Source organism: Salvelinus namaycush, chromosome 16, assembly GCF_016432855.1.
Source record: "Salvelinus namaycush isolate Seneca chromosome 16, SaNama_1.0, whole genome shotgun sequence".
In the NCBI taxonomy this organism is placed as follows: domain Eukaryota; kingdom Metazoa; phylum Chordata; class Actinopteri; order Salmoniformes; family Salmonidae; genus Salvelinus; species Salvelinus namaycush.
In genome coordinates, this window is record NC_052322.1 from 40,389,885 (window position 1) to 40,416,668 (window position 26,784).

The 26,784-nt window shown below is 44.2% G+C and overlaps 3 protein-coding genes across 3 annotated transcripts in view; 2 read left to right on the forward strand and 1 right to left on the reverse strand.

Annotated features, from left to right (window-relative positions):
- Positions 1-8,896, forward strand: part of LOC120061439 (cyclin-dependent kinase 17-like) — an 85,340-nt gene extending 76,444 nt beyond the window's left edge. Inside the window, exons 11-17 of the mRNA XM_039011247.1 lie at positions 385-482; positions 709-814; positions 1,043-1,085; positions 1,380-1,470; positions 2,147-2,224; positions 5,998-6,119; positions 8,395-8,896. Of these exons, the coding sequence (XP_038867175.1) occupies positions 385-482; positions 709-814; positions 1,043-1,085; positions 1,380-1,470; positions 2,147-2,224; positions 5,998-6,101 (520 nt within the window). The 3' untranslated portion in view covers positions 6,102-6,119; positions 8,395-8,896. The remainder of the gene's footprint in view (positions 1-384; positions 483-708; positions 815-1,042; positions 1,086-1,379; positions 1,471-2,146; positions 2,225-5,997; positions 6,120-8,394) is intronic.
- A 10,515-nt stretch (positions 8,897-19,411) lies between these two features.
- On the forward strand, positions 19,412-21,289 carry LOC120060787 (complement C1q tumor necrosis factor-related protein 3-like). The gene is made up of 3 exons (XM_039010210.1): positions 19,412-19,625; positions 20,445-20,591; positions 20,919-21,289. The coding sequence occupies exons 1-3, from the start codon at positions 19,412-19,414 to the stop codon at positions 21,221-21,223; spliced, it is 666 nt and encodes a 221-aa protein (XP_038866138.1). The 3' UTR covers positions 21,224-21,289.
- A 396-nt stretch (positions 21,290-21,685) lies between these two features.
- Positions 21,686-26,186, reverse strand: parapinopsina (parapinopsin a). Its single transcript, XM_039011250.1, has 5 exons — positions 25,844-26,186; positions 25,469-25,559; positions 25,111-25,348; positions 24,547-24,789; positions 21,686-21,811 (listed from the first exon to the last, which is right to left on the reverse strand). Exons 1-5 carry the CDS (start codon positions 26,184-26,186, stop codon positions 21,686-21,688), a joined length of 1,041 nt encoding a protein of 346 aa, XP_038867178.1.
- Between the last annotated feature and the right edge of the window lie 598 nt (positions 26,187-26,784).

The following is a 26,784-nucleotide window of genomic DNA, read 5'->3' on the forward strand; positions in this document are numbered from 1 at the left end:
CCTATTTCTCTCTCTCTCTTTCTCTCCCTCCCTATCTCTCTCCCTCTCTGTCTCTCTCTCTCTCCTGCTTTGTCTCAGTCTAATGCACTTCTCATCGGTGCCCCTCGACTCTCTTTTGACTGTGCTTTTCTTACTTACTTATTTACTTACACGCATGCACACACCCACACACACACACACACACACACACACGCATGCACATACACACAAAGTAGAATTATCTCCATCTCTGTGCTCCCTCAGGGAGATAATGTATTGTAAAGCACTAGGATGTGACATCACCACTTCCTCCAGCACCATTCTGATGGGCTTTAAGTGTGCTCTAACATGGTTGAAAAGGGAGTGCACTGTCTTCTAACTGTGGTTCTCTCTGCCCTTGTGTAGGGGAGTGGGTTGTATCTTCTATGAGATGATGACAGGCAGACCACTGTTCCCTGGCTCCACAGTGGAGGATGAGCTGCACTTGATATTCCGTATCCTAGGTGAGCAGCAAGACTGCACAGGCAGTGGATATACACTGTGTATAGTGTGTGTGTGTGTACATGCAGATATATTGACTGACGCTTTCTCTGTCTGTCTGTCTGTCTGTCTGTCTGTCTGTCTGTCTGTCTGTCTGTCTGTCTGTCTGTCTGTCTGTCTGTCTGTCTGTCTGTCTGTCTGTCTGTCTGTCTGTCTGTCTGTCTGTCTGTCTGTCTGTCTGTCTGTCAGGCACACCAACAGAGTTGACCTGGCCTGGGATTACCACCAGCGAGGAGTTTAAGACCTACAAGTTCCCCCGTTACCACGCTGAGCCCCTGGTCAACCACGCACCCAGGTCTGTGTGTGTCTGTGTAAACCACTGGTTGTCAGTCTATTATCTGTAGGTGAGATTGATTCATTAATGGGAACTGTAGTCACACCTGAACACACAGGCATCAAAGTACAGCTACTGTATGTCCTTCACTGTAGGAATCGGTCATCCTTCAACAGTGTTGTTTTTGTGCTCTAAAACCCCCCTCTCTCTTTCCCTCTCTCTCTTCCTCCCCCATTTCCTCTCTTCTAGGATAGACAGTGATGGACATGACCTTCTTTCACTGCTACTACAGGTAAGATGGAAGGACGGAACAAGTATGGAGGACAAAATCCTAAAACAATTCATGTGTTCACTTTAGACACAGACCAATGTAAATATATGACCCCCCCCCCCTCTCTCTCTCTCTCTCTCTGTCTCTCTCTCTCTCTCTCTGTCTCTCTCTCTCTCTCTCTCTCTCTCTCTCTCTCTCTCTCTCTCTCTCTCTCTCTCTCTCTCTCTCTCTCTCTCTCTCTCTGTCTCTCTCTCTCTCTCTCTGTCTCTCTCTCTCTGTCTCTCTCTCTCTCTGTCTCTCTCTCTCTCGCTCTAGTTTGAGCCGATGAAGCGTGTATCGGCTGAGGAGGCTCTGAGACATCCATACTTCAGGAGCCTGGGGGAGCAGGTTCAGACACTGTCTGACAGTGAGTCTTCAGCTCAACCTTACATAACCCCACTACATCTATACACCGTATCTTAACCAACAAAGTATATCAACTAACCCATGCCAAACCTTAACCAACAAAGTATATCAACAAACCCATGCCAAACCTTAACCAACAAAGTATATCAACTAACCCATGCCAAACCTTAACCAACAAAGTATATCAACTAACCCATGCCAAACCTTAACCAACAAAGTATATCAACTAACCCATGCCAAACCTTAACCAACAAAGTATATCAACAAACCCATGCCAAACCTTAACCAACAAAGTATATCAACAAACCCATGCCAAACCTTAACCAACAAAGTATATCAACTAACCCATGCCAAACCTTAACCAACAAAGTATATCAACTAACCCATGCCAAACCTTAACCAACAAAGTATATCAACAAACCCATGCCAAACCTTAACCAACAAAGTATATCAACTAACCCATGCCAAACCTTAACCAACAAAGTATATCAACTAACCCATGCCAAACCTTAACCAACAAAGTATATCAACAAACCCATGCCAAACCTTAACCAACAAAGTATATCAACAAACCCACGCCAAACCCACTCTACTCCACGACCACGCCTGGCTCGCAGCGTGTCTGAGAGAAAAGGTAGATGTGACACTCTTTCCCTGATGTGTCTCCCTCATTTCAGCCTCCTCCATCTTCTCTGTGAAGAACATTCAGCTCCAGAGAGACCCAGGGAAGAGGTCTTCAACCTTCCCAGAGTCAGGTGAGCCCTGCTGGGGTTAGAGAGGTGGGTTAGAGAGGTGGGTTGGGGGGGACAATAGTTGGAGTAGAAATAGGAAATCTGGAGTGTCTCAAGCCATATGAGCCTGTCTCCTGCATACTTTCTCTCTCTCTATATATATATATATTTACAGTTCTGTGAAAGGGTTTTAGGCAGGTGTGAAAAAATGCTATAAAGTAAGAACGCTTTCAAAAATAAACATGTTAATAGATGATATTTATCAATTAACTAAATGCAAAGTGAGTGAACAGAAAAATATTCATCATATCCATATTTGGTGTGACCACCCCTTGGCTTCAAAACGGCATCGATTATTGTAGGTACACTTGCACACAGTTTTTGAAGGAACTCGGCAGGTAGGTTGGCCCCAACATCCTGGAGAACTAACCACAGGTCTTCTGTGGATTTAGGCAGTCTAAGTTGCTTCTCTCTCTTCATGTAATCCCAGACAGACTCAATTATGTTGAGATCAGGGCTCTGTGGGGGCCGTACCATCACTTCCAGGACTCCTTGTTCTTCTTTACGCTGAAGATAGTTCTTAATGACTTTCACTGTATGTTTGGGGTCGTTGTCATGCTGCAGAATACATTTGGGGCCAATCAGATGCCTTCCCTGATGGTATAGATTTTTTTTGCATAATGGATAAGTATCTGCCTGTACTTCTCAGCATTGAGGAGACCATTCATTCTGACCAAATCCCCAACTCCATTTGCAGAAATGCAGCCCCAAATTTGCAAGGAACCTCCACCATGCTTCACTTGCCTGCAGTCACTCATTTGTGTACCGCTCTCCAGCCCCTCAGCGAATAAACTGCCTTCTGCTACAGCCAATATTTCACATTTTGACTCATCAGTCCAGAGCACCTGCTGCCATTTTTCTGCACCCAGTTCCTGTGTTTTCCTGCATAGTTGAGTCGCTTGGCCTTGTTACCATGTCGGAGGTGTGACTTTTTGGCCGCAAGTCTTCCATGAAGGCCTCTTCTGACCAGACTTCTCCAGACAGTAGATGGGTGTACCAGGGTCCCACTGTTTTCTGCCAGTTCTGAGCTGATGGCACTGCTGGACATCTTCCGGTTGTGAAGGGAAGTAAGCTTGATGTGTCTTTCATCTGCTGCAGTAAGTCTCCTTGGCCAACCACTGCGTCTACGGTCCTCAACGTTGCCCCTTTCTTTGTGCTTTTTCAAAAGAGCTTGGACAGCACATCTGGAAACCCCTGTCTGCCTTGACATGTCTGCCTGGGAGAAACCTTGCTGATGCAGTATAACTACCTAGTGTCTTGTTGCTGGGCTCAGTGTTGCCATGGTGTATGACCTTTGACAGTAAACTGTTGTTAGCTAAGTTTGGCTGTTCCTCGCCCAGTTTTATTCCTCCTACACAGCTGTTTCTGTTTCTGTTAATGATTGTGTTTCAACCTACATATTGAATTGATGATCATGCCTACAAAATCCCTGACTTTGTGCAAGTGTACCGACAAGAATTTATGCTGTTTTGAAGCCAAGGGGTGGTCACACCAAATATGGATTTGATCTAGATTTTTCTTCTGTTCACTCACTTTGCATTTAGTTAATTGATAAATATAATCTATTAACATGTCTATTTTTGAAAGAATTCTTACTTTAAAGCATTTTTTCACACCTGCCCAAAACTTTTGCACAGTACTGTATATATATTTGTTATGTGTCTATATCGCTTCATCTCTGTTGATGTATGTTGCTGTCTCTGTGCCTCTCTCTCTGTCTCTGTGCCTCTCTCTCTGTCTCTGTGCCTCTCTCTCTGTCTATGAGCTTTCTGTGTTTCTCATATTGCAGTGTGGTCATAATGTGTCACACACCGTCTCTTGGGACTCTGTCTTGTGATTTGCAGAGCCATGCCTGGTTCACACCATCTACTCCATGCTAGTGTGAACTACAGTGGGGCAAAAAAGTATTTAGTCAGCCACCAATTGTGCAAGTTCTCCCATTTAAAAAGATGAGAGAGGCCTGTAATTTTCATCATAGGTACACTTCAACTATGACAGACAAAATGAGAGAAAAAAATCCAGAAAATCACATTGTAGGATTTTTAATGAATTTATTTGCAAATTATGGTGGAAAATAAGTATTTGGTCAATAACAAAAGTTTATCTCAATACTTTGTTATATACCCTTTGTTGGCAATGACAGAGGTCAAACGTTTTCTGTAAGTCTTCACAAGGTTTTCACACACTGTTGCTGGTATTTTGGCCCATTCCTCCACGCAGATCTCCTCTAGAGCAGTGATGTTTTGGGGCTGTTGCTGGGCAACACGGACTTTCAACTCCCTCCAAAGATTTTCTATGGGGTTGAGATCTGGAGACTGGCTAGGCCACTCCAGGACCTTGAAATGCTTCTTACGAAGCCACTCCTTTGTTGCCCGGGCGGTGTGTTTGGGATCATTGTCATGCTGAAAGACCCAGCCACGTTTCATCTTCAATGCCCTTGCTGATGGAAGGAGGTTTTCACTCAAAATCTCACGATACATGGCCCCATTCATTCTTTCCTTTACACGGATCAGTCGTCCTGGTCCCTTTGCAGAAAAACAGCCCCAAAGCATGATGTTTCCACCCCCATGCTTCACAGTAGGTATGGTGTTCTTTGGATGCAACTCAGCATTCTTTGTCCTCCAAACACGACGAGTTGAGTTTTTCCCAAAAAGTTATATTTTGGTTTCATCTGACCATATGACATTCTCCCAATCTTCTTCTGGATCATCCAAATGCTCTCTAGCAAACTTCAGACGGGCCTGGACATGTACTGGCTTAAGCAGGGGGACACATCTGGCACTGCAGGATTTAAGTCCCTGGCGGCGTAGTGTGTTACTGATGGTAGGCTTTGTTACTTTGGTCCCAGCTCTCTGCAGGTCATTCACTAGGTCCCCCCGTGTGGTTCTGGGATTTTTGCTCACCGTTCTTGTGATCATTTTGACCCCACGGGGTGAGATCTTGCGTGGAGCCCCAGATCGAGGGAGATTATCAGTGGTCTTGTATGTCTTCCATTTCCTAATAATTGCTGCCACAGTTGATTTCTTCAAACCAAGCTGCTTACCTATTGCAGATTCAGTCTTCCCAGCCTGGTGCAGGTCTACAATTTTGTTTCTGGTGTCCTTTGACAGCTCTTTGGTCTTGGCCATAGTGGAGTTTGGAGTGTGACTGTTTGAGGTTGTGGACAGGTGTCTTTTATACTGATAACAAGTTCAAACATGTGCCATTAATACAGGTAACGAGTGGAGGACAGAGGAGCCTCTTAAAGAATACAGGTCTGTGAGAGCCAGAAATCTTGCTTGTTTGTAGGTGACCAAATACTTATTTTCCACCATAATTTGCAAATAAATTCATTAAAAATCCTACAATGTGATTTTCTGGATTTTTTTCTCTCATTTTGTCTGTCATAGTTGAAGTGTACCTATGATGAAAATTACAGGCCTCTCTCATCTTTTTAAGTGGGAGAACTTGCACAATTGGTGGCTGACTAAATACTTTTTTGCCCCACTGTATGCTCTCTGGTGTGCCGTATTGACATCTGCCTCTACCACTCTGTCTCACTCTCTCTGTGTGTTTCTCTCTTCTCTTCCTGCCTCTCTCTATTTCTTTCCTCCTCCCGTGTGCCTCTGACAACACCAAACACCTCCCCCTTCTCCCCCTGCCTCTCTCTCTTCCTCTCTCTCTCTCTCTCTCTGTCTCTGTCTCTCTCTCATGTGCCCCCCCCACCACCACCACCTTGCCCCCCCCTCCCTAAATAGCAGTGGCCCATAAGCTAGGCTCCGCCCCCTCGCAGTACTTCCAGAGAGAAGGAGCCAATCCCAGGGCTCAGAGTCACGGCCTCTCCTCCCCCTCCACAGGCTGAGTTGCCCCTCCCATTCTGGTAAATACATGCTCTCTCTCACTTTCACTTCATTTTCCTCACTTTCAGTTCAGATGTCTTTCTGTATGTCCCGATGTCTATCTTTCTGTCCACTGCTTATCTGTGCCTATTCTATTCTCCACTTGTAATAACTCTGTATGAACTGTGTTTCTGTCCCCTTCAGACATACTGCCTTATATTCCCTGTTTACTTATTCTCTGGTTCTTCTTGTTGCCTGGGTGATGTCCTCTCTTTCCCATCTTCCCCTGTACTTTACCACCGATGTTCTTCTCCATCCTTGACTCCCTGTCTTTCTCTCTCTCTCCTTCTGTTCTCGATGCCCATGTTTTTCTGTTCATCATTCCACCATTTACCTTCTTTGTACTTTTCTCTGAGAGAGAAACCTCCCAGTGTTCTATTTCAGTGAGGTTGGGGTGAAAGGTCAAACAGAAGGCATTCTGGGAAGGATGGGAGCGAGAGGAGACATTTTGATTGAAACTCTTTATGTTTGCAGCTCTGTTCAGGTTCCTGCAGAGGGAGATGTAGCCTTTGTGTTTTGTCTGTAAGTGTGTGTGACCACAGGGTGCAGTGTGTGTGTGTGTGACCACAGGGTGCAGTGTGTGTGTGTGTGTGTGTGTGTGTGTGTGTGTGTGTGTGTGTGTGTGTGTGTGTGTGTGTGTGTGTGTGTGTGTGTGTGTGTGACAGAGTTCTTGAGATGACTTTGTGTTGTTGTTTTTCGTACAGTTCTGGTTTTGTGCATGTTGAGCTACTGTTAAGGAGAACTCGGATAAATCAAACTTGACATCAAATGTTTTGGATGAACTTGTATTTCAGAGATGGAAGTTTCGATCCTCTTTGTCTGTGTGGGGTGGTACCTGTCTGTGTGGGGTGGTACCTGTCTGTGTGGGGTGGTACCTGTCTGTGTGGGGTGGTACCTGTCTGTGTGGGGTGGTACCTGTCTGTGTGGGGTGGTACCTGTCTGTGTGGGGTGGTACATGTCTGTGTGGGGTGGTACCTGTCTGTGTGGGGTGGTACCAGTCTGTGTGGGGTGGTACCTGTCTGTGTGGGGTGGTACCGGTCTGTGTGGGGTGGTACCTGTCTGTGTGGGGTGGTACCTGTCTGTGTGGGGTGGTACATGTCTGTGTGGGGTGGTACCTGTCTGTGTGGGGTGGTACCGGTCTGTGTGGGGTGGTACCTGTCTGTGTGGGGTGGTACCGGTCTGTGTGGGGTGGTACCTGTCTGTGTGGGGTGGTACCGGTCTGTGTGGGGTGGTACCTGTCTGTGTGGGGTGGTACCTGTCTGTGTGGGGTGGTACCTGTCTGTGTGGGGTGGTACCTGTCTGTGTGGGGTAGTACCTGTCTGTGTGGGGTGGTACCTGTCTGTGTGGGGTGGTACCTGTCTGTGTGGGGTGGTACCTGTCTGTGTGGGGTGGTACCTGTCTGTGTGGGGTGGTACCTGTCTGTGTGGGGTGGTACCTGTCTGTGTGGGGTGGTACCTGTCTGTGTGGGGTGGTACCTGTCTGTGTGGGGTGGTACCTGTCTGTGTGGGGTAGTACCTGTCTGTGTGGGGTGGTACCTGTCTGTGTGGGGTGGTACCTGTCTGTGTGGGGTAGTACCTGTCTGTGTGGGGTGGTACCTGTCTGTGTGGGGTAGTACCTGTCTGTGTGGGGTGGTACCTGTCTGTGTGGGGTGGTACCTGTCTGTGTGGGGTGGTACCGGTCTGTGTGGGGTAGTACCTGTCTGTGTGGGGTAGTATCTGTCTGTGTGGGGTGGTACCTGTCTGTGTGGGGTGGTACCTGTCTGTGTGGGGTGGTACCTGTCTGTGTGGGGTGGTACCTGTCTGTGTGGGGTAGTACCTGTCTGTGTGGGGTGGTACCTGTCTGTGTGGGGTGGTACCTGTCTGTGTGGGGTGGTACCTGTCTGTGTGGGGTAGTACCTGTCTGTGTGGGGTGGTACCTGTCTGTGTGGGGTGGTACCTGTCTGTGTGGGGTGGTACCTGTCTGTGTGGGGTGGTACCTGTCTGTGTGGGGTAGTACCTGTCTGTGTGGGGTGGTACCTGTCTGTGTGGGGTGGTACCTGTCTGTGTGGGGTGGTACCTGTCTGTGTGGGGTGGTACCTGTCTGTGTGGGGTGGTACCTGTCTGTGTGGGGTAGTACCTGTCTGTGTGGGGTGGTACCTGTCTGTTTAACACCGTGCTAATATATTATGTTTCTTTCTTTTGTTCTTTCCCTTTCTATTCATCATCTTATCCCTTTTCCCCCATCCTCTCTCTCTCTCTGTCTGTCTCTGTCTCTCAGCCCAGGGGAAGAGTAGGAGGCAAAGTGTGTTGTTTTAGTGTCGGTGGGGTTGGGGGGGAGGGGGGGTTGTGAGGAGGACAGTGACGTACGGAACTGTCACACAAACACACACACACCAACCCCGCCACACACACCGAAGGAGTCCAACACACACCCTGCCACACACACTCACCCCGAAGAATCCAACACACACCCTGCCACACACACACACACAGAAGGAGAGAAAACACACAGTACTACCCAAAACAAAAACAACAAGTCAACAACACAAGACTGAGGAACAATAAATGGAGAAAACAAAGGACTTAACATAATGAAGCCAGAGGATGAGAAGACTTGAGGAATTTAACATGAAGGTGAATATGTAAGAAGAGGAAGATGAGAAGAGCGATCCTCCGTGCTGCTTCTTCTACTGCTCAGAGTACAGCAGTGATTAGGGTCGCTTTGGACTAAGCTGAGTGGATATGGTTTGAACAGGATTTGCTGTATCAGTGAGCTCTAACGGGAGTGGGGGGGGTATGAGGGGGGTGGGGAATGTGAGCCTCTGCACCCCCAGGCTAGAGAATGGGCATGTTTAAAGTGAGGGGGGGAGGGATGAGGGGGGTGGGGAATGTGAGCCTCTGCACCCCCAGGCTAGAGAATGGGCATGTTTAAAGTGAGGGAGGGAGGGAGGGATGAGGGGGGTGGGGAATGCGAGCCTCTGCACCACCAGGATATAGAACTGGCATGTTTAAAGTGAGGGAGGGATCCTCTCTCCCTCTTTCTTTCTATAGTCTAGACTGAGCTGTAGAACTCTGCTTTTTCATATCACACCCTAACCATAAGCCCTAACCTTGACCCCTAACCAACACCTCAACCCCTAACCTTAACCAACACCTCAACCCCTAACCCCAACCAACACCTCAACCCCTAACCCCAACCAACACCTCAACCCCTAACCCTAACCAACACCTCAATCCCTAACCCTAACCAACACCTCAACCCCTAACCATAAGCCCTAACCTTGACCCCTAACCAACACCTCAACACCTCAACCCCTAACCTTAACCAACACCTCAACCCCTAACCCCAACCAACACCTCAACCCCTAACCCCAACCAACACCTCAACCCCTAACCCCAACCAACACCTCAACCCCTAACCCTAACCAACACCTCAATCCCTAACCCTAACCAACACCTCAACCCCTAACCATAACCAACACCTCAACCCCTAACCCTAACCAACACCTCAACCCCTAACCCTAACCAACACCTCAACCCCTAACCCTAACCAACACCTCAACCCCTAACCCCAACCAACACCTCAACCCCTAACCCCAACCAACACCTCAAGCCCTAACCCTAACCAACACCTCAACCCCTAACCCCAACCAACACCTCAACCCCTAACCCCAACCAACACCTCAAGCCCTAACCCCAGCCAACAGCTGAAACATCGACCCCTAGCTAACTACCCTACTGCCGTACGTGTCCATTTCTCTACCCCACACACACATGTATGCACGTGCACACATACACACGAGGCATAGAATTGTGTCTATAGGATGCTAATCCATTGTTTCCAAATCATATTTGGAATGGAATGGAATGGATTACATACTGAGCCTGGAGAATCTCACTATTTAATCCATTGCATACCCCCCCCCCCGCACACACATTTGTACATTACAGTGCTCAGACCTGGCATCCCGAAGGTCGACTCTAGCACCTGATCCCCCATTCTATTACCTCATCAATCAGTCACTCAGGCAGAATACGGTACCAATACGGTACCAATACGGTACCAATACTTTACCAATACGGTACCAAGCATACACTAACGACACTAAAGTTATCTTCTTGTGTACAGTAGTGTACAGTATCTACAGAAGTCAACAAGAATGGGCACTTCACTAGGCCACTATGCTGAAGTGCACACTAGGAAACACTAAGTTACACAATACACAACAATAGTACAATGCATTATGAAGAGATTATTATCAGTATGATGTGATGTGATACTGTTATGACACGCTATAGGGATACACAACAGAGCAATATACAGGAGGGTTGTTGATGCCCAGGTACACTTCACGCCAGAAGTTCACCTCACAAGACAGAGGGGGTTAAAACAGTGTGAAGAAACCCCTGAACCCCTGACAACCTTGATTCTCAACTACCTGGTTGTCATGTTCCATTTAGAGTTAATTAACATTGAGCTGTTCTTGTTGCACCTGATCTGACCTCTTAGATACTGAATCTAAAACACAACAACGCTCCCCCCACTCAAACACCCTTATACACACACACACACACACACTCTTATACACACACACACACACACACACTCTTATACACACACACACACACTCTTATACACACACACACTCTTATACACACACACACACACAATATAGTTTTGTTTTGTTTCTAATCTGTATATATGACCATACTTTTCACTCTTTAGTAATAAGGTACAAGCAATGATTTCCCAGAATGCAATTCTCTGTGTCACCGGGCCGTGTTCCCGTGGGAAACCCTGGTGACTGACTGAGAACGTGTTGCACATTCCTTAAGCTCAGGACTTATGGGTAGTGTAGTTTTGTGGATCTTGGTGTAAGGTAGTCTTGTTCCCCAGAAGCCAGGAACATGAGGTTAGCTAGGTTATAAGGTAAAGGAAGTGTAGCCTAAATGTTCCCCTTGTAGAGTTTAACATAGGGCACGCCTGTTTAGGAGGGCTTCTTGGAAAATGGCCCACTACATGCTCTGTGCTCAGACAAGATGTATGGATGACTTTATCATCTACATGATGAATCAGTCAACAGATCAGATCATGGATCTGTCTCCCTCCTCCAGTTAGTCTGGGGGTGGATTAAAGTGCTGTTTAAAGAGAAACCTCAGAATAATAATACCTAACCATTCCCTTTACTTCACTCCCCCCTTTAGAAGCTAAAGCATGTTTGTATGGATATATCATGGGACATATGGACGTCTCATGTTTGTATTGATATATCATGGGACATATGGACGTCTCATGTTTGTATGGATATATCATGGGATATATGGACGTCTCATGTTTGTATGGATATATCATGGGAAATATGGACGTCTCATGTTTGTATGGATATATCATGGGATATATGGACGTCTCATGTTTGTATGGATATATCATGGGAAATATGGACGTCTCATGTTTGTATGGATATATCATGGGAAATATGGACGTCTCATGTTTGTATGGATATATCATGGGACATATGGACGTCTCATGTTTGTATGGATATATCATGGGAAATATGGACGTCTCATGTTTGTATGGATATATCATGGGAAATATGGACGTCTCATGTTTGTATGGATATATCATGGGATATATGGACGTCTCATGTTTGTATGGATATATCATGGGACATATGGACGTCTCATGTTTGTATGGATATATCATGGGAAATATGGACGTCTCATGTTTGTATGGATATATCATGGGAAATATGGACGTCTCATGTTTGTATGGATATATCATGGGATATATGGACGTCTCATGTTTGTATGGATATATCATGGGAAATATGGACGTCTCATGTTTGTGAAATGGCTGCAGTTTGAGCGGACAGGAAAGGGCGGAGTCACATAGTGTTTACTGATCAGTGATTGGTAGAACATAGGAAGTGACCTCATTGACTACCCTCTTGCAACCTATCAGCTACTTTTTAGTTAGTTTTAACCCCAGTTTTAGAGCATTTACTCTCTGTTGTCTGCTGTGTTGTGAAGGCACCAGATGAACTAAGACCACTGGACCAAAACACACTGAGGCTGGAATTGAACTTAGATTGAATTCCCCCCAGAGGGTCCAAACACGACTGTTTTGTATACAAGTGGTCAGGTTGTGTACAGGTCAGTGAGTCTGTGAGTGGGAGAGTGTGAGCAGGATGAAGTTGTCCCTATACTCTGATCTAGGGTCAGTACTATGTTATGTCTTTCCCCCCTATTGGTTAAAGTCAGGATTTGGAGAGCATAAGCTGATCCTAGATCTGTACCTAAGGGCAACTTCTACTCAGAGTGTGAGAGTATGTAGCATGTACATAGATGATCCATCAGTCTGTATATAGGCAGTGTACAGGTTTGATACGGCAGCAGACTCAGTCAGGTAACCTTATTTTGAAAACCAGAGCAATATTTCTGTATTGATAATCGGGCCAAGGCTGTATGATAATATAGTACGTGTATCTATCAGGACGGAATTAGAGGACGCCTGCTAAAAAACAGATTAATTATGAAATGGTAGAGTTCCGGAGAGATTCATCCCTTTTTCAGTGATGTAATAAAGTTAGGAGAGTAAATGTTTTCTTTTTAGATTTGAGAGGTTTGATGGAGTATAACGCCATAGCCTCACTATCACTGTATTACTGTGCTTTGGTGACACCTAGTGGTCACACAACATCCTCACAGTTTCCCCACACAGTTTAAGGGGAGTGGAGTGCGTGTGATGTGACGCGAGTGTGAGTTTACGAAGAGGTTCGGTGTGTGTGCATCACAGAACTCGCGCAATGATGGGTGAAATAGTTGTGAACACTAAATAAAAATCCTTAGTTTGATGGAGTGTTTTTCTCATGAAATACTTTAAATATTTTGTCTTCCTTTGAAGCCTTCATGCAGTAAGTGTGTGTGGTTTATTACAACCTCCCAGCCTGTCTTTGCGGAGGATTACAGGACAGGATCACACTCCTGTACCAATACTACTGACAGCATCACCGTGAAACACAAGGATTTCCAACATCACCCATGGAGTCCAGTGGAGGCTGCTGAGGGGAGGACGGCTCATAGTAATGTCTGGAATGGAATCAATGGAACACACCGAACACATCAAAGACATGGTTTCTATGTGTTTGTTACCATTCCATTCACTCCATTCCAGACATATTTATGAGCTGTCCTCCCCTCAGCAGCCTCCACTGATGGAGTCCTTGTTTGATGTAATTCTGCCTGCCAATGTCACTGAACAGAAGGACATGGGGAGGTCACTAAGGGCCTGCTTCAGACTTGAGATAAATAGACTTAACATGGACTTAAGTCAATATATTGTTTTACTTAAGTGCATGTTCATTTAACTTACATTATCTCATAGGGCATTGTAAATGAGCCAGGGATACTTATTTCAAATACTATTTTCAAATACCCGGGTTAAATGCATGGGAGTATATTTGACTATTTTCAAATACTTTCCAAATACAAACTACTTGTCTTTTCAAATAAACAATATCTTAATACTTACTTCAAATGTATGTGAGAGTAACTGAGATATTTGAAATAGTATTTGAACCCAGGTCTGCAGATATCCACGGTGATGCTGAACTGTACTATGTAAGGCCTGTTGAACCAGTTACCCCATTCGTGTTTGTTACCCCTTGACACTGATCTAAGGTCAGTTTTGCAGTTTCCCCCGATGGTTAACGTTAGGGGCTCAGGAAGCTACGCTTGCTGATCCTAGATCTGTGCATAAGGGGATCTGCTAGTCAACGCAATGTGTTACTCTTGACCTTACAGTGAAAAATAAAACCTGTTCTCTGAAGGAGTCTGAGTATTGGGACACTTCCCTGGTCTTTTCTTCTGAGTCTGCATAATAAGGCCACAGCTCTGGTCTGCCCGGACCAAATACACATCCTCATTCATATCCCGTCTATTTTCCTCCGTTGCTTTACTCATCAACGGCGTCTGGAGCTAGTCCTCTGGACATCAACACCTAGCCACTACACCCGCATGCACGCTTTGCTCACTGTATGATAGGACTGAATAGATATAAGCAATAGTGGCTTAGATCCTAGCAACAGGCTAAGTGAAATCCTTTCAGGTCTTCATAGGGTATGTACACACAGGAGGCTGCTCATCTAGGTTTGTACCTGTACTGCAGGAGGCTGGTCATCTAGGTTTGGACCTGTACTGCAGGAGGCTGCTCATCTAGGTTTGTACCTGTACTGCAGGAGGCTGCTCATCTAGGTTTGTACCTGTACTGCAGGAGGCTGCTCATCTAGGTTTGTACCTGTACTGCAGGAGGCTGCTCATCTAGGTTTGTACCTGTACTGCAGGAGGCTGCTCATCTAGGTTTGTACCTGTACTACAGGAGGCTGCTCATCTAGGTTTGTACCTGTACTGCAGGAGGCTGCTCATCTAGGTTTGTACCTGTACTGCAGGAGGCTGCTCATCTAGGTTTGTACCTGTACTGCAGGAGGCTGCTCATCTAGGTTTGTACCTGTACTGCAGGAGGCTGCTGAGGGGAGAACGGCTCATAATAATGGCCAGAACGGAGAAAATGGAAACAAATCAAACACCTGGAAACCATGTGTTTGATGTATTTGATACCATTCCACTTATACTACTCCAGTCATTACCACAAAGCCCGTCCTCCCCAATTAAGGTGCCACCAACCTCCTGTGGTATGTAGTGTACTTCTCATGGATGTCTGCCTCTAGAAAGGTACATTGGTTTGGATAGTCAATCAATCATTCAATCAAATGTATTTACTGTGTGTGGCCCAGGGTCAGAGACAAAACATTACACGTGATCCTCTTTTCAAATCAAAGTTTATTTGTCACGTGCGCCGAATACAACAGTGAAATGCTTACTTACAGGCTCTAACCAACAGTGCAAAAACGGTATTAGGTAAACAATAGGTAAGTAAAGAAATAAAAACAGTAAAAAAGACAGTGAAAAATAACAGCAGCGAGGCTATATACAGGCTATAACAGTAGCGAGGCTACATACAGGCTATAACAGTAGCGAGGCTACATACAGGCTATAACAGTAGCGAGGCTATATACAGGCTATAACAGTAGCGAGGCTACATACAGGCTATAACAGTAGCGAGGCTATATACAGGCTATAACAGTAGCGAGGCTACATACAGGCTATAACAGTAGCGAGGCTATATACAGGCTATAACAGTAGCGAGGCTATATACAGGCTATAACAGTAGCGAGGCTATATACAGGCTATAACAGTAGCGAGGCTATATACAGGCTATAACAGTAGCGAGGCTACATACAGGCTATAACAGTAGCGAGGCTACATACAGGCTATAACGGTAGCGAGGCTACATACAGGCTATAACAGTAGCGAGGCTATATACAGCCTATAACAGTAGCGAGGCTACATACAGGCTATAACAGTAGCGAGGCTATATACAGGCTATAATAGTAGCGAGGCTACATACAGGCTATAACAGTAGCGAGGCTATATACAGGCTATAACAGTAGCGAGGCTATATACAGGCTATAACAGTAGCGAGGCTACATACAGGCTATAACGGTAGCGAGGCTATATACAGGCTATAACAGTAGCAAGGCTATATACAGGCTATAACAGTAGCGAGGCTACATACAGGCACTGTTTAGTCGGGCTGATTGAGGTAGTATGTACATGTAGATATGGTTAAAGTGACTATGCATATATGATGAACAGAGAGCAGCAGTAGCATAAAAATAATGTGTTTTCCTTACATGTTCTCCTTACATTTGTACATTGCTGCTACTAATAAACAAGTCTGACAATTGATGTCATTCAGTTTGGTCTCCCTCATGTGGATAATTGACAGAACTGTGATGAAATGGAAGTAATGGTTTGTGGTTGATGATGCTGGAACTGGTGAACATGCTGATCATGATGGTGAGATGTAAAGGAGGATGAAGATGATGGTGACCTCTGCTATCTGTCTTACCACGGATCCATCCTGGTTACAGGCACTTTCCTCAAGAGAGAGCGCCATCCTAAGCCATAGTACATCTGTTCATGTTCATATTCAAGCGTTATTTGCACAAGGAAGTAGCATTTAGATAAGTCCTCCATTCCAAGGAAAACCTCCATAGATAAACAAATATTTGACTTTATAGTAGGTTCATTCTAATCCAATGTTCTCGCATTGTTTAACCTTAACACCCTAATCATACTTACACACCACTGTAAATATTGGTACAAGCCCTAGTACTCTGACACATGGACATCGGTCCAGATAAACCATTTTTTGAAGGAAATAAAATACAGACAACCAATCTAAAAAGCTGGCTGATATCAGACCAAGTGGTACAACGGGAGCAGAGTAAGGGGTCAAAGATAAGATGTAGCTTCAGGATGCTCTGGACATTCGGTATACAGTTGTTGCCAAAAGTTTTGAGAATGACACAAATATTAATTTCCCCAAAGTTTGCTGCTTCAGTGTCTTTAGATATTTTTGTCAGATGTTACTATGGAATAGTGACGTATAATTACAAGCATTTCATAAGTGTCAAAGGCTTTTATTGACAATTACATGAAGTTGATGCAAAGAGTCAATATTTGCAGTGTTGACCCTTTTTCAAGACCTCTGCAATCCGCCCTGGCATGCTGTCAATAAACTTCTGGGCCACATCCTGACTGATGGCAGCCCATTCTAGCATAACCAATGCTTGGAGTTGGTCAGAATTTTTGGGGTTTTGTTTGTGCACCCGCCTCTTGAGGATTGACCTCAAGTTCTCAATGGGATTAAGGTCTGGGGAGTTTCCTGGCCATGGACCCAAACCATCGATGTTTTGTTCCCCAAGCCACTTAGTTAGCCACTTTTGCCTTATGGCAAGGTGCTCCATCATGCTGGAAAATTGTTCGTCACCAAACTGTTCCTGGATGGTTGGGAGAAGTTGCTCTCGGAGGATGTGTTGGTACCATTCTTTATTCATGGCTGTGTTCTTAGGCAAAATTGTGAGTGAGCCCACTCCCTTGGCTGAGAAGCAACCCCACACATTAATGGTCTCATGATGCTTTACTGTTGGCATGACACATGACTGATGGTAGCGCTCACCTTGTCTTCTTCGGACAAGCTTTTTTCCGAATGCCCCAAACAATCGGAAAGGGGATTCATCAGAGAAAATGACTGTCTGTCCCTGATGTTTTTCCTGTAGAGAGGTGGCTTCTTTGCTGCCCTTCTTGACACCAGGCCAGCCTCCAAAAGTCTTCACCTCACTGTGTGTGCAGATGCACTCACACCTGCCTGCTGCCATTCCTGAGCAAGCTCTGTACTGGTGGTGCCCCAATCCCGCAGCTGAATCAACTTTAGGAGACGGTCCTGGCGCTTGCTGGACTTTCTTGTGCGCCCTGAAGCATTCTTCACAACAATTGAACCGCTCTCCTTGAAGTTCTTGATGATCCGATAAATGGTTGATTTAGGTGCAATCTTACTGGCAGCAATATCCTTGCCTGTGAAGCCCTTTTTGTGCAAAGCAATGATGACGGCACGTGTTTCCTTGCAGGTAACCATGGTTGACAGAGGAAGAACAATAATTCCAAGCACCACCCTCCTTTTGAAGCTTCCAGTCTGACATTCAAACTCAATTAGCATGACAGAGTGATCTCCAGCCTTGTCCTCGTCAACACTCACACCTGTGTTAACGAGAGAATCACTGAGATGATGTCAGCTGGTCCCTTTGTGGCAGGCCTGAAATGCAGTGGAAATGTTTTTTGGGGATTCAGTTAATTTGCATGGCAAATAGGGACTTTGCAATTAATTGCAATTCATCTGATCACTCTTCATAACATTCTGGAGAATATGCAAATTGCCATCGTACAAACTGAGGCAGCAGACTTTGTGAAAATTAATATTTGTGTCATTCTCAAAACTTTTGGCCACGACAGTATTATAAACTGGGTGGTTCCAGCCCTGAATGCTGATTGGCTGACCGACGTGGTATATCAGACCGTATACCATGAGTATGACAAAACATTTATGTTTATTGCTCAAATTATGTTGGTAATCAGTTTATAATAGCAATTAGGCCCGAGGGGGTGTGGTATATGACCAATATAAGGGCAGTTGTCTGGTACTCCGTATTGCGTCGTGCTGAGAACAGCACTTAGATGTGGTATATTGGCCATATACCACACCCCCTCGGGCCTTACTGATTAATTATACCCTGTAGTTCTCAGTATCAACTCTCTAATGCCTGACATATTGAGACGTGGTTAGACAAGAAGTAGCATGCATAGTCACAGGGACTTTCCTAGATATAAACAATTAAATGTACAATATCAAACAAGATAATATAAATCATAAGACAGTTAAGTATATTCTTCAGTATATCAAATTATATATTATCTTCCCAATAATATCTCCTTCCTCCTGAAGTGTCCACTCGTTCACTTACTTACTTAGGCCTTTGTATTCTTTGAGGTAAACAGCCCATTGATTTTCAGGCCATCGATGAATCGCCTCCATCCCTTTCGGTCTTGTGCGTTCTGCTCCAGGCGTTGCCATGTCAGACCCTCTGCCTTCATCTCCTGTCCTGTGCTGTCTCCAGGTGGGTCTTCCTCCGTTTTGTTTGCCATGTGGGTTCCATGTTAGGGCCTGCTTTGTGACTGATTTATTGTTTGTTCTGAGTGTGTGATCTGTATGTGTCGTTCACTACTTCCAACAAAATGCAAACGCAGTGGATTGGTGTAGGTACGGGATAGAGTTGTGTTTCCATGTTTCTTATAACAGTCATTTTCTGTTAAGTCAGTGAAGGGAAGTGAACTAGTGCACGCTTTGGGAGGAAGGAGAGATAATTGGGACGTGGCCACGGTCTTGATACCTGAGAACTAGAGGCAGTTGTGTCACCTTCAGACTTGTAGCTAGATTCTCAGTCCAGTGCAATGTGTCGGATTGACGACAAGACTGAATATCATTGACTGAAAGCATGATACTATATTTACATATCAGTAGAAGATGAAAATGAAACAATAATTGACAGAAGTTTTCCTGTATTTGAACAGTTGATAAGATAAGATTTTGTGGAAATGAGGGTGAAGTTTGCTCTTGTAGATTCTTATGATGTATTTGGCCCAGGCACAACAAATGTGCTTGTACAGAGGGTGGGAATAGTCCCAGTTCAGATTACTGACAAACCTTTATGTCTTTCTAATGTCCACACTCAACATATAATTCCCAATAAGTCCTTTACTTTGGTCACATGTGTCCTGACATCCTTTATAAACACGTCCTTGGAACGACCCAACTCCACAGATGCTTGCAGGTCCAGATGAAGACAATGATGAAGAAGACGAAGAAGACGATGCTTCCTCTCCAGCTGATTGTGATCGTTTGTCTGTCTTATGGACAGGCAGATGATTCCACCAACAAGCACTCCATCTCTGATTACAGCCGTGGCCCTTTCTTTACCCTTTTCTCTGGTCTGTCTGCCGAGGTGGGGAACCTGAGGAGGGAGGTTGAGGACTTGAGAAAGTCACGCAACTGTAAGTCTCTTTGGATTTTATATATTTTTTCTTAATATAATAGTAACTAGATGCACCAGATATAAATGATATACGTGCACAGAAAATGAACAATGACAGAACAATGGCCAGTAATCAATTATCTGATATGACTGAATAAGCTGATTTGAATTTAAAGGGAAGTTAAGTATTTAAAAAAATTAATGTTAAATGGTTACTCAACTTGAAAGTTGTCTATCAATGGGCCAAGATAAACTTTGATACATAGGTTTGGTTTTCTTTTAACCGCCACTAAAAACATCAACTAACTTTAGCCACTCACACTTTATGGATAGTCTGGATGTTTCATCTGTAGATGCTCTACACATGGTCATACGATCAACAAATCTGTTGATAAGCAACTGCTTGCTAAGGATAAGGTTAGGGTTAGGTTTAGAATAAAGGTAAAGGTTAGGGTTAGGGTTAGGTTTAGAATAAAGGTAAAGGTTAAGTTTAGGGTTAGGTTTAGAATAAGGGTAAAGGTTAGGGTTAGGTTTAGAATAAGGGTAAAGGTTAAGTTTAGGGTTAGGTTTAGAATAAGGGTAAAGGTTAGGGTTAGGTTTAGGTTTAGAATAAGGGTAAAGGTTAAGTTTAGGGTTAGGGTAGGGGTTAAGGTTAGAGCTAGAGTTAGCATATAGTTTGTTGAAATGCTACTGATAGTTCTGTAAAGCATGGACTATCCAAATAAAGTGTTACTCTTTAGCCACTGCACGTTAAACATGTATGCGGGTGATAGGCGCAAAAAAATGTAAATGTCAAATCTACTGAAATCAACTCATTTATATGTTTTGTTATACTCAGCTGTAGGTGTGGCCTTCTCAGCTGCCCTGAGACCTCCTATCCAGGACAAGCAGGGCTACGGCCACACCGGGCCCTTCCAGGCAGACACCAACCTGGTCCACTCTCACGTCATCACCAACGTTGGTAACGCGTTCAGCCCCAGGACAGGTCAGCCATTGAAATATTATTGCGATTTACATAGACAACTCCCAATGCATCCAAATTTTCCCATATAATTATTGCTTTGTCTGGCTGAGACATTCCCAGATAACATATTGGCTTTATAAGAACTACATATCAATGGGTAACAAATCATCTATAACTGTATTTCATGCTCTATAAAGGAGTAATAAAGATACACTACGAATAAAGCGGGACCTTTAAAAAAGGCGAATAAAGCGGGACCGTTAGGGTAGGATAACTTGTCGTTATAAATTGTTTAATAATGCCTTATAAATCAGATATTCTCATGAATTTCCTTGTCTACTCATACAGGAGCATTCACAGCACCAGTACATGGAGTCTACTACTTCACTTTCACCTCCTATGCCTGGAAAAGTGAGGCCAACATCGGGGTGGCCCTTTACAAGAACAATGAGCAGGTAGCTCTGGTCTATGAGTATCAGGACAAGGGGGACAACGAAGACTTTGCGTCCAACGGGGCCACCCTGCAGCTGGCCAAAGGAGACACTGTTTCCCTGGTCCTACCGTCTGGTTTCCAGGTGACCAGTAATGCTTTCAAAAACCTCAGCACCTTCAGTGGCTTCCTTCTCTTCCCTGTTGAAGGAGGAAACCTCTGAGAGACTGAGGGGGTCAGGGTGTAGGTTGGAGGGTTCTCCACTTAACTTCCACACATTATATTCTCTTTTGCTGTCATTTACATGTGTGTGAGGCAATAAATCAATGTTAAAAGCAGCAATCGTTTCTTTAGTGAAATTCATGGTTTGCAGCAATTACTTTGGTATTGCTCCTTTTGATCATGTTATCAATTTAGATTAATTTAATTTAGATTAGATTAAACCGGGATATGGCAGCAGGTGATTTAAATATATTTGTAGTAAATCAGATTAAGATTAGGAACCCGGATCCACCTAAAGCCCTTGTGACACTAATGATCTCCAATACACGTGGAGATGTCTCTGTCCAAATATCATGGACTATACTTTTATTAGTATTCTTGAAACAGTTACAACCAAATATTGCACATCAAACTATATTTTATAACAGCAACTTTACATTGTTCAAAAAATAGAAAGTTGCTGTCATTGGGGTGAGACTCGTGGGTTCTTGCTGACGGAGGACAGGGCGGTATCAGCTTCAGAGCCCACTGGTTCCGAGGCCCAGGGGTTCAGACCACACAGCAAGAAAGGAACAGCACAGTCCCGGAACTGGAGAGAGATAGACAGATACACAACACACTCAGAGGAACAACATGGACCCAGTGGTGGAAAAAGTACCATACTTGAGTAAAAGTAAAAATACCATAATAGAAAATAACTAAAGTAAAAGTGAAAGTCACCCAGTAAAATAGTACTTGAGTAAAAGTTTTAAAGTATTTGGTTTTGAATATACTTAAGTATCAAAAGTAAAAGTATAAACAATTTTAACCAGACGCCACTATTTTCTTGTTTTTATAATATTTATTTTTTACAAATGGAGCATGTGTGTTTAGTAAATCCACCAGATCAGAGGCAGTAGGGATGACCAGGGATGTTTCCTTAATAAATGCATGAATTGGACAATTTTCCTGTCCTGCTAAGCATTCAAAATGTATCGAGTACTTTTGGGTGTCATGGAAAATGTATGGAGTAAAAAGTACAATATTTTGTTCAGGAATGTAGTGAAGTAAAAGTAAAAGTTGTCAAAAATAAAAATAGTAAAATAAAGTACAGATACCCCCAAAACCTACTTAAGTAGTACTTTCAAGTATTTTTACTTAAGTACTTTACACCACTGAATGTACTACACTAGCTAGATAATATTCTAAGATAACACAGTAACAACATGGACTACACCAGGTAGATAATACTCATTATTAAACAGTACATAACAAAATGCATATTTCACCTTTCAAATTATGATTCTATGATGTATCTCTTATTTTTTAATAGAGTACACAATCATTCCTATGCTCATGAATATGAAGACCACAGGGTTGTGTGTTTGTATGTACAGTTGAAGTCGGAAGTTAACATACACCTTAGCCAAATACATTTAAACTCAGTTTTTCAGTTTTGACATTTAATATATATTAAAAAAAAAAAATCTCTGTCTTAGATCAGTTAGGATCACCACTTTATTTTAAGAATGTGAAATGTCAGAATAATAGTACAGAGAATGATTTATTTCATTTCATTCATTTCATCACATTCCCAGTGGGTTCAGAAGTTTACATACACCCAATTAGTATTTGGTAGCATTGCCTTTAAATTGTTTAACTTGGGTCAAATGTTTCAGGTAGCCTTCCACAAGCTTCCCACAATAAGTTGGGTGAATTTTGGCCCATTCCTCCTGGCAGAGCTGGTGTAACTGAGTCAGGTTTGTAGGCCTCCTTGCTCGCACATGCTTTTTCAGTTCTTTCCACACATTTTCTATTGGATTGAGGTCAGGGCTTTGTGATGGCCACTCCAATACCTTGACTTTGTTGTCCTTAAGCCATTTTGCCACAACTTTGGAAGTATGCTTGGGCTCATTGTCCATTTGGAAGACCCATTTGCGATCAAGCTTTAACTTCCCAACTGATATCTTGAGATGTTGCTTCAATATATCCACATCATTTTCTTTCCTCATGATGCCATCTATTTTGTGAAGTGCACCAGACCCTCCTGCAGCAAAGCACCCCCGCAACAAGATGCTCCCACCCCGGTGCTTCACGGTTGGGATGGTGTTCTTCGACTTGCAAGCCTCCCTCTTTTTCCTCCAAACATAACAATGGTCATTGTGGCCAAACAGTTCTATTTTTGTTTCATCAGACCAGAGGATATTTCTCCAAAAAGTACGATCTTTGTCCCCATGTGCAGTTGCAAACCGTAGTCTGGCATTTTTTTATGGAGGTTTTGGAGCAGTGGCTTCCTCCTTGCTGAGCGGCCTTTCAGGTTATGTCGATATAGGACTCATTTTTACTGTGGACATAGATATTTTTGTACCGGTTTCCTCCAGCATTTTCACAAGGTCCTTTGCTGTTGTTCTGGGATTGATTTGCACCTTTCGCACCAAAGTACGTTCATCTCTAGGAGACAGAACGCATCTCCTTCCTGAGCGGTATGACGGCTGCGTGTGCACATGGTGTTTATACTGTGCATACTATTGTTTGTACAGATGAATGTGGTACCTTCAGGAGTTTTGAAATTGCTCCCAAGGATGAACCAGACTTGTGGAGGTCTACAATTTTTTTTCCGGGGTCTTGGCTGATTTCTTTTGATTTTCCCATGATGTCAAGCAAAGAGGCACTGAGTTTGAAGGTAGACATTGAAATACATCCACAGGTACACCTCCAATTGACTCAAATGATGTCAATTAGCCTATCAGAAGCTTCTAAAGCCATGACACAAGTTTCTGGAATTTTCCAAGCTGTTTAAAGGCACAGTCAACTTAGTGTATGTAAAGTTAGTGTATGTAGACCCACTGGAATTGTGATACAGTGAATTATAAGTGAAATAATCTGTCTGTAAACAATTGTTGGATAAATGACTTGTGTCATGCACAAAGTAGATGTCCTAACCAACTTGCCAAAACTATAGTTTGTTAACAAGAAATTTGTGAAGTGGTTGAAAAACTAGTTTTAATTAATCCAACCTAAGTGTATGTAAACTTCAGACTTCAACTGTATGTGTGTCTGTGCTTGTTATACACAACTCTCAGCCTAGCGGTTACGGGTGTTGGGCCTGTAACCAAGAGGTTGCTGGTTCATATCCCAGAGCCGGTAAGGTGGGAAAATCTTTATTTTGCCCTTGAACAAGCCAATGAAACAACAACTGTTCCCTGGGCGTGGATGTCAATAGGCAGCCTCTCTGATTCAGAGGGGTTGGGTTAAATACGAAAGACACTTTTCGGTTGAATCCATTCAGTTGTGCAACTTACTAGGTATCCTCTTTCCTTGTGTACTGTATGTGTTGTCCCTCACCTGTCTGTTCATGAACACGTATATGATGGGGTTGTAGACAGTGCTGCTCTTGGCCAGGTACATGGGCACCGTGGCAATGAGAGGGTTGATATGGAGGCTGGGGTCAAGGATCACAGAGAGGGCGAAGGCCGCGTAGGGCAACCAGCTGAGCAGGAAGGCCATCACCATGACTACCACCATACGCACAACCTGTATCTCCACGCGGGTGGTGCTGTCGCCCTCCAACACCTTCAGCTTGGACACCTGGGACACACACACACACACATGAGTACACACACACACACACACACACACACACACACACACACACACACACACACACACACACACACACACACACACACACACACACACACACACACACCACACACACACACACACACACACACACGAGTACACACACACACACACACACACACACACACACACACACACACACACACACACACACACACACACACACACACACACACACACACACACACACACACACACACACACACACACACACACACACACACAGACAGATGTATAAACACACACACACACACATCGCATGCCCACCTGGTGTAGTGTGAAGAGGATGCGAGCGTAGGAGACCATGATGATGGAGAAGGGAATGGCGAAGCAGAGCAGGAAGTAAAGGATGATGTAAGACATGTTTCCTGGTTCCCTGCTGTACCAGTTTGGGGAGCAGGAGGTCCTAACCCCCTCCAGTTCAAAGCTGCCCCAGCCAAACAGAGGCGGGGTGTTCCATAAAAACGACCACACCCAGGACAGGACCACCCCTCCGACTGCGTGCCTATGTTACAGTACGAATACATTACAGTTAACTTCATCACATATGTATCCTTACTTCTACGCAACTGCTATCTTTCCCTCTGTATATGCACAGTTACTAGAGTTAAATGGAACACTTTACCTGGTCTGGAACATGACCGCCCCCATTGGTCGACACACCACCACATAACGGTCCACAGCTATCACGGCCACTGAACACAGACCTGCAATACCTGGGAAGGACAACATCAAACATGTACACTACATGTACATGCAATAACCCAGCAAATACATCCATTCAACTGACATCAATAGGCCTAATAGATTTGACAAATCTAACTCTCTCTGCATAGTCAGACACATCCATTTACTACCCCTAAACTGTTGTATTGAATTTAATTGGATTTTTGGGGGTGAAAACATATACAACTAGATGCACAATGTATTCCCAGAGGATCGGATTTAAAAGTATTTATTAAAACACTTGTTTCCAAAGTGGTCCTCGATCGTAACTCACCAAAGAAAGCCACAGCGAAACCCTCCAGCACGCAGCCCAGCCGCCCCATGCTGAAGTAGCCCATAGCGTTGGTGACCATAGTGGGCAGTCCCCCGAACAGAGCACAGCCCAGGTCTGCCACTGCCAGGTTGACTAGGGCGTAGTTCAGAGGCTGGTGCAGCTTCCGGTGTCTCATCGTCACCACGATGACCAGGACGTTCATACAGACCCCGGCCACCGAGAACACACCAATGATCACCGCCAGGATGGTGTAGCCCGTCCTGGAGAGCAGCGCTTCACTGACCGAGCCCGGGGAGGAGGAGATGTTTCCACGGAGATCGGGGAGAAGCTGTCGGTGGTCCATTCTGTTCTGTTTGGGGCAGTGGAGTTGAGTGGTGAGCCCTACCTACCTGGCCAGACACCTGTGTTATAATATCTAAGAAACACACTGGAAGGGCGTAGAGCCGGCTTTTAGTCCGATGGTATTCCTAATCTATAAAGGCAGTCCAGTAGCAGATCTATAATAGATAAAGCAGTCCAGTAGCAGATCTATAATATATAAAGCAGTCCAGTAGCAGATCTATAATAGATAAAGCAGTCCAGTAGCTGATCTATAATAGATAAAGCAGTCCAGTAGCAGATCTATAATAGATAAAGCAGTCCAGTAGCAGATCTATAATATATAAAGCAGTCCAGTAGCAGATCTATAATATATAAAATAGTCCAGTAGCAGATCTATAATAGATAAAGCAGTCCAGTAGCAGTTCTATAATAGATAAAGCAGTCCAGTAGCAGATCTATAATAGATACAGCAGTCCAGTAGCAGATCTATAATAGATAAAGCAGTCCAGTAGCTGATCTATAATAGATAAAGCAGTCCAGTAGCAGATCTATAATAGATAAAGCAGTCCAGTAGCTGATCTATAATAGATAAAGCAGTCCAGTAGCAGATCTATAATAGA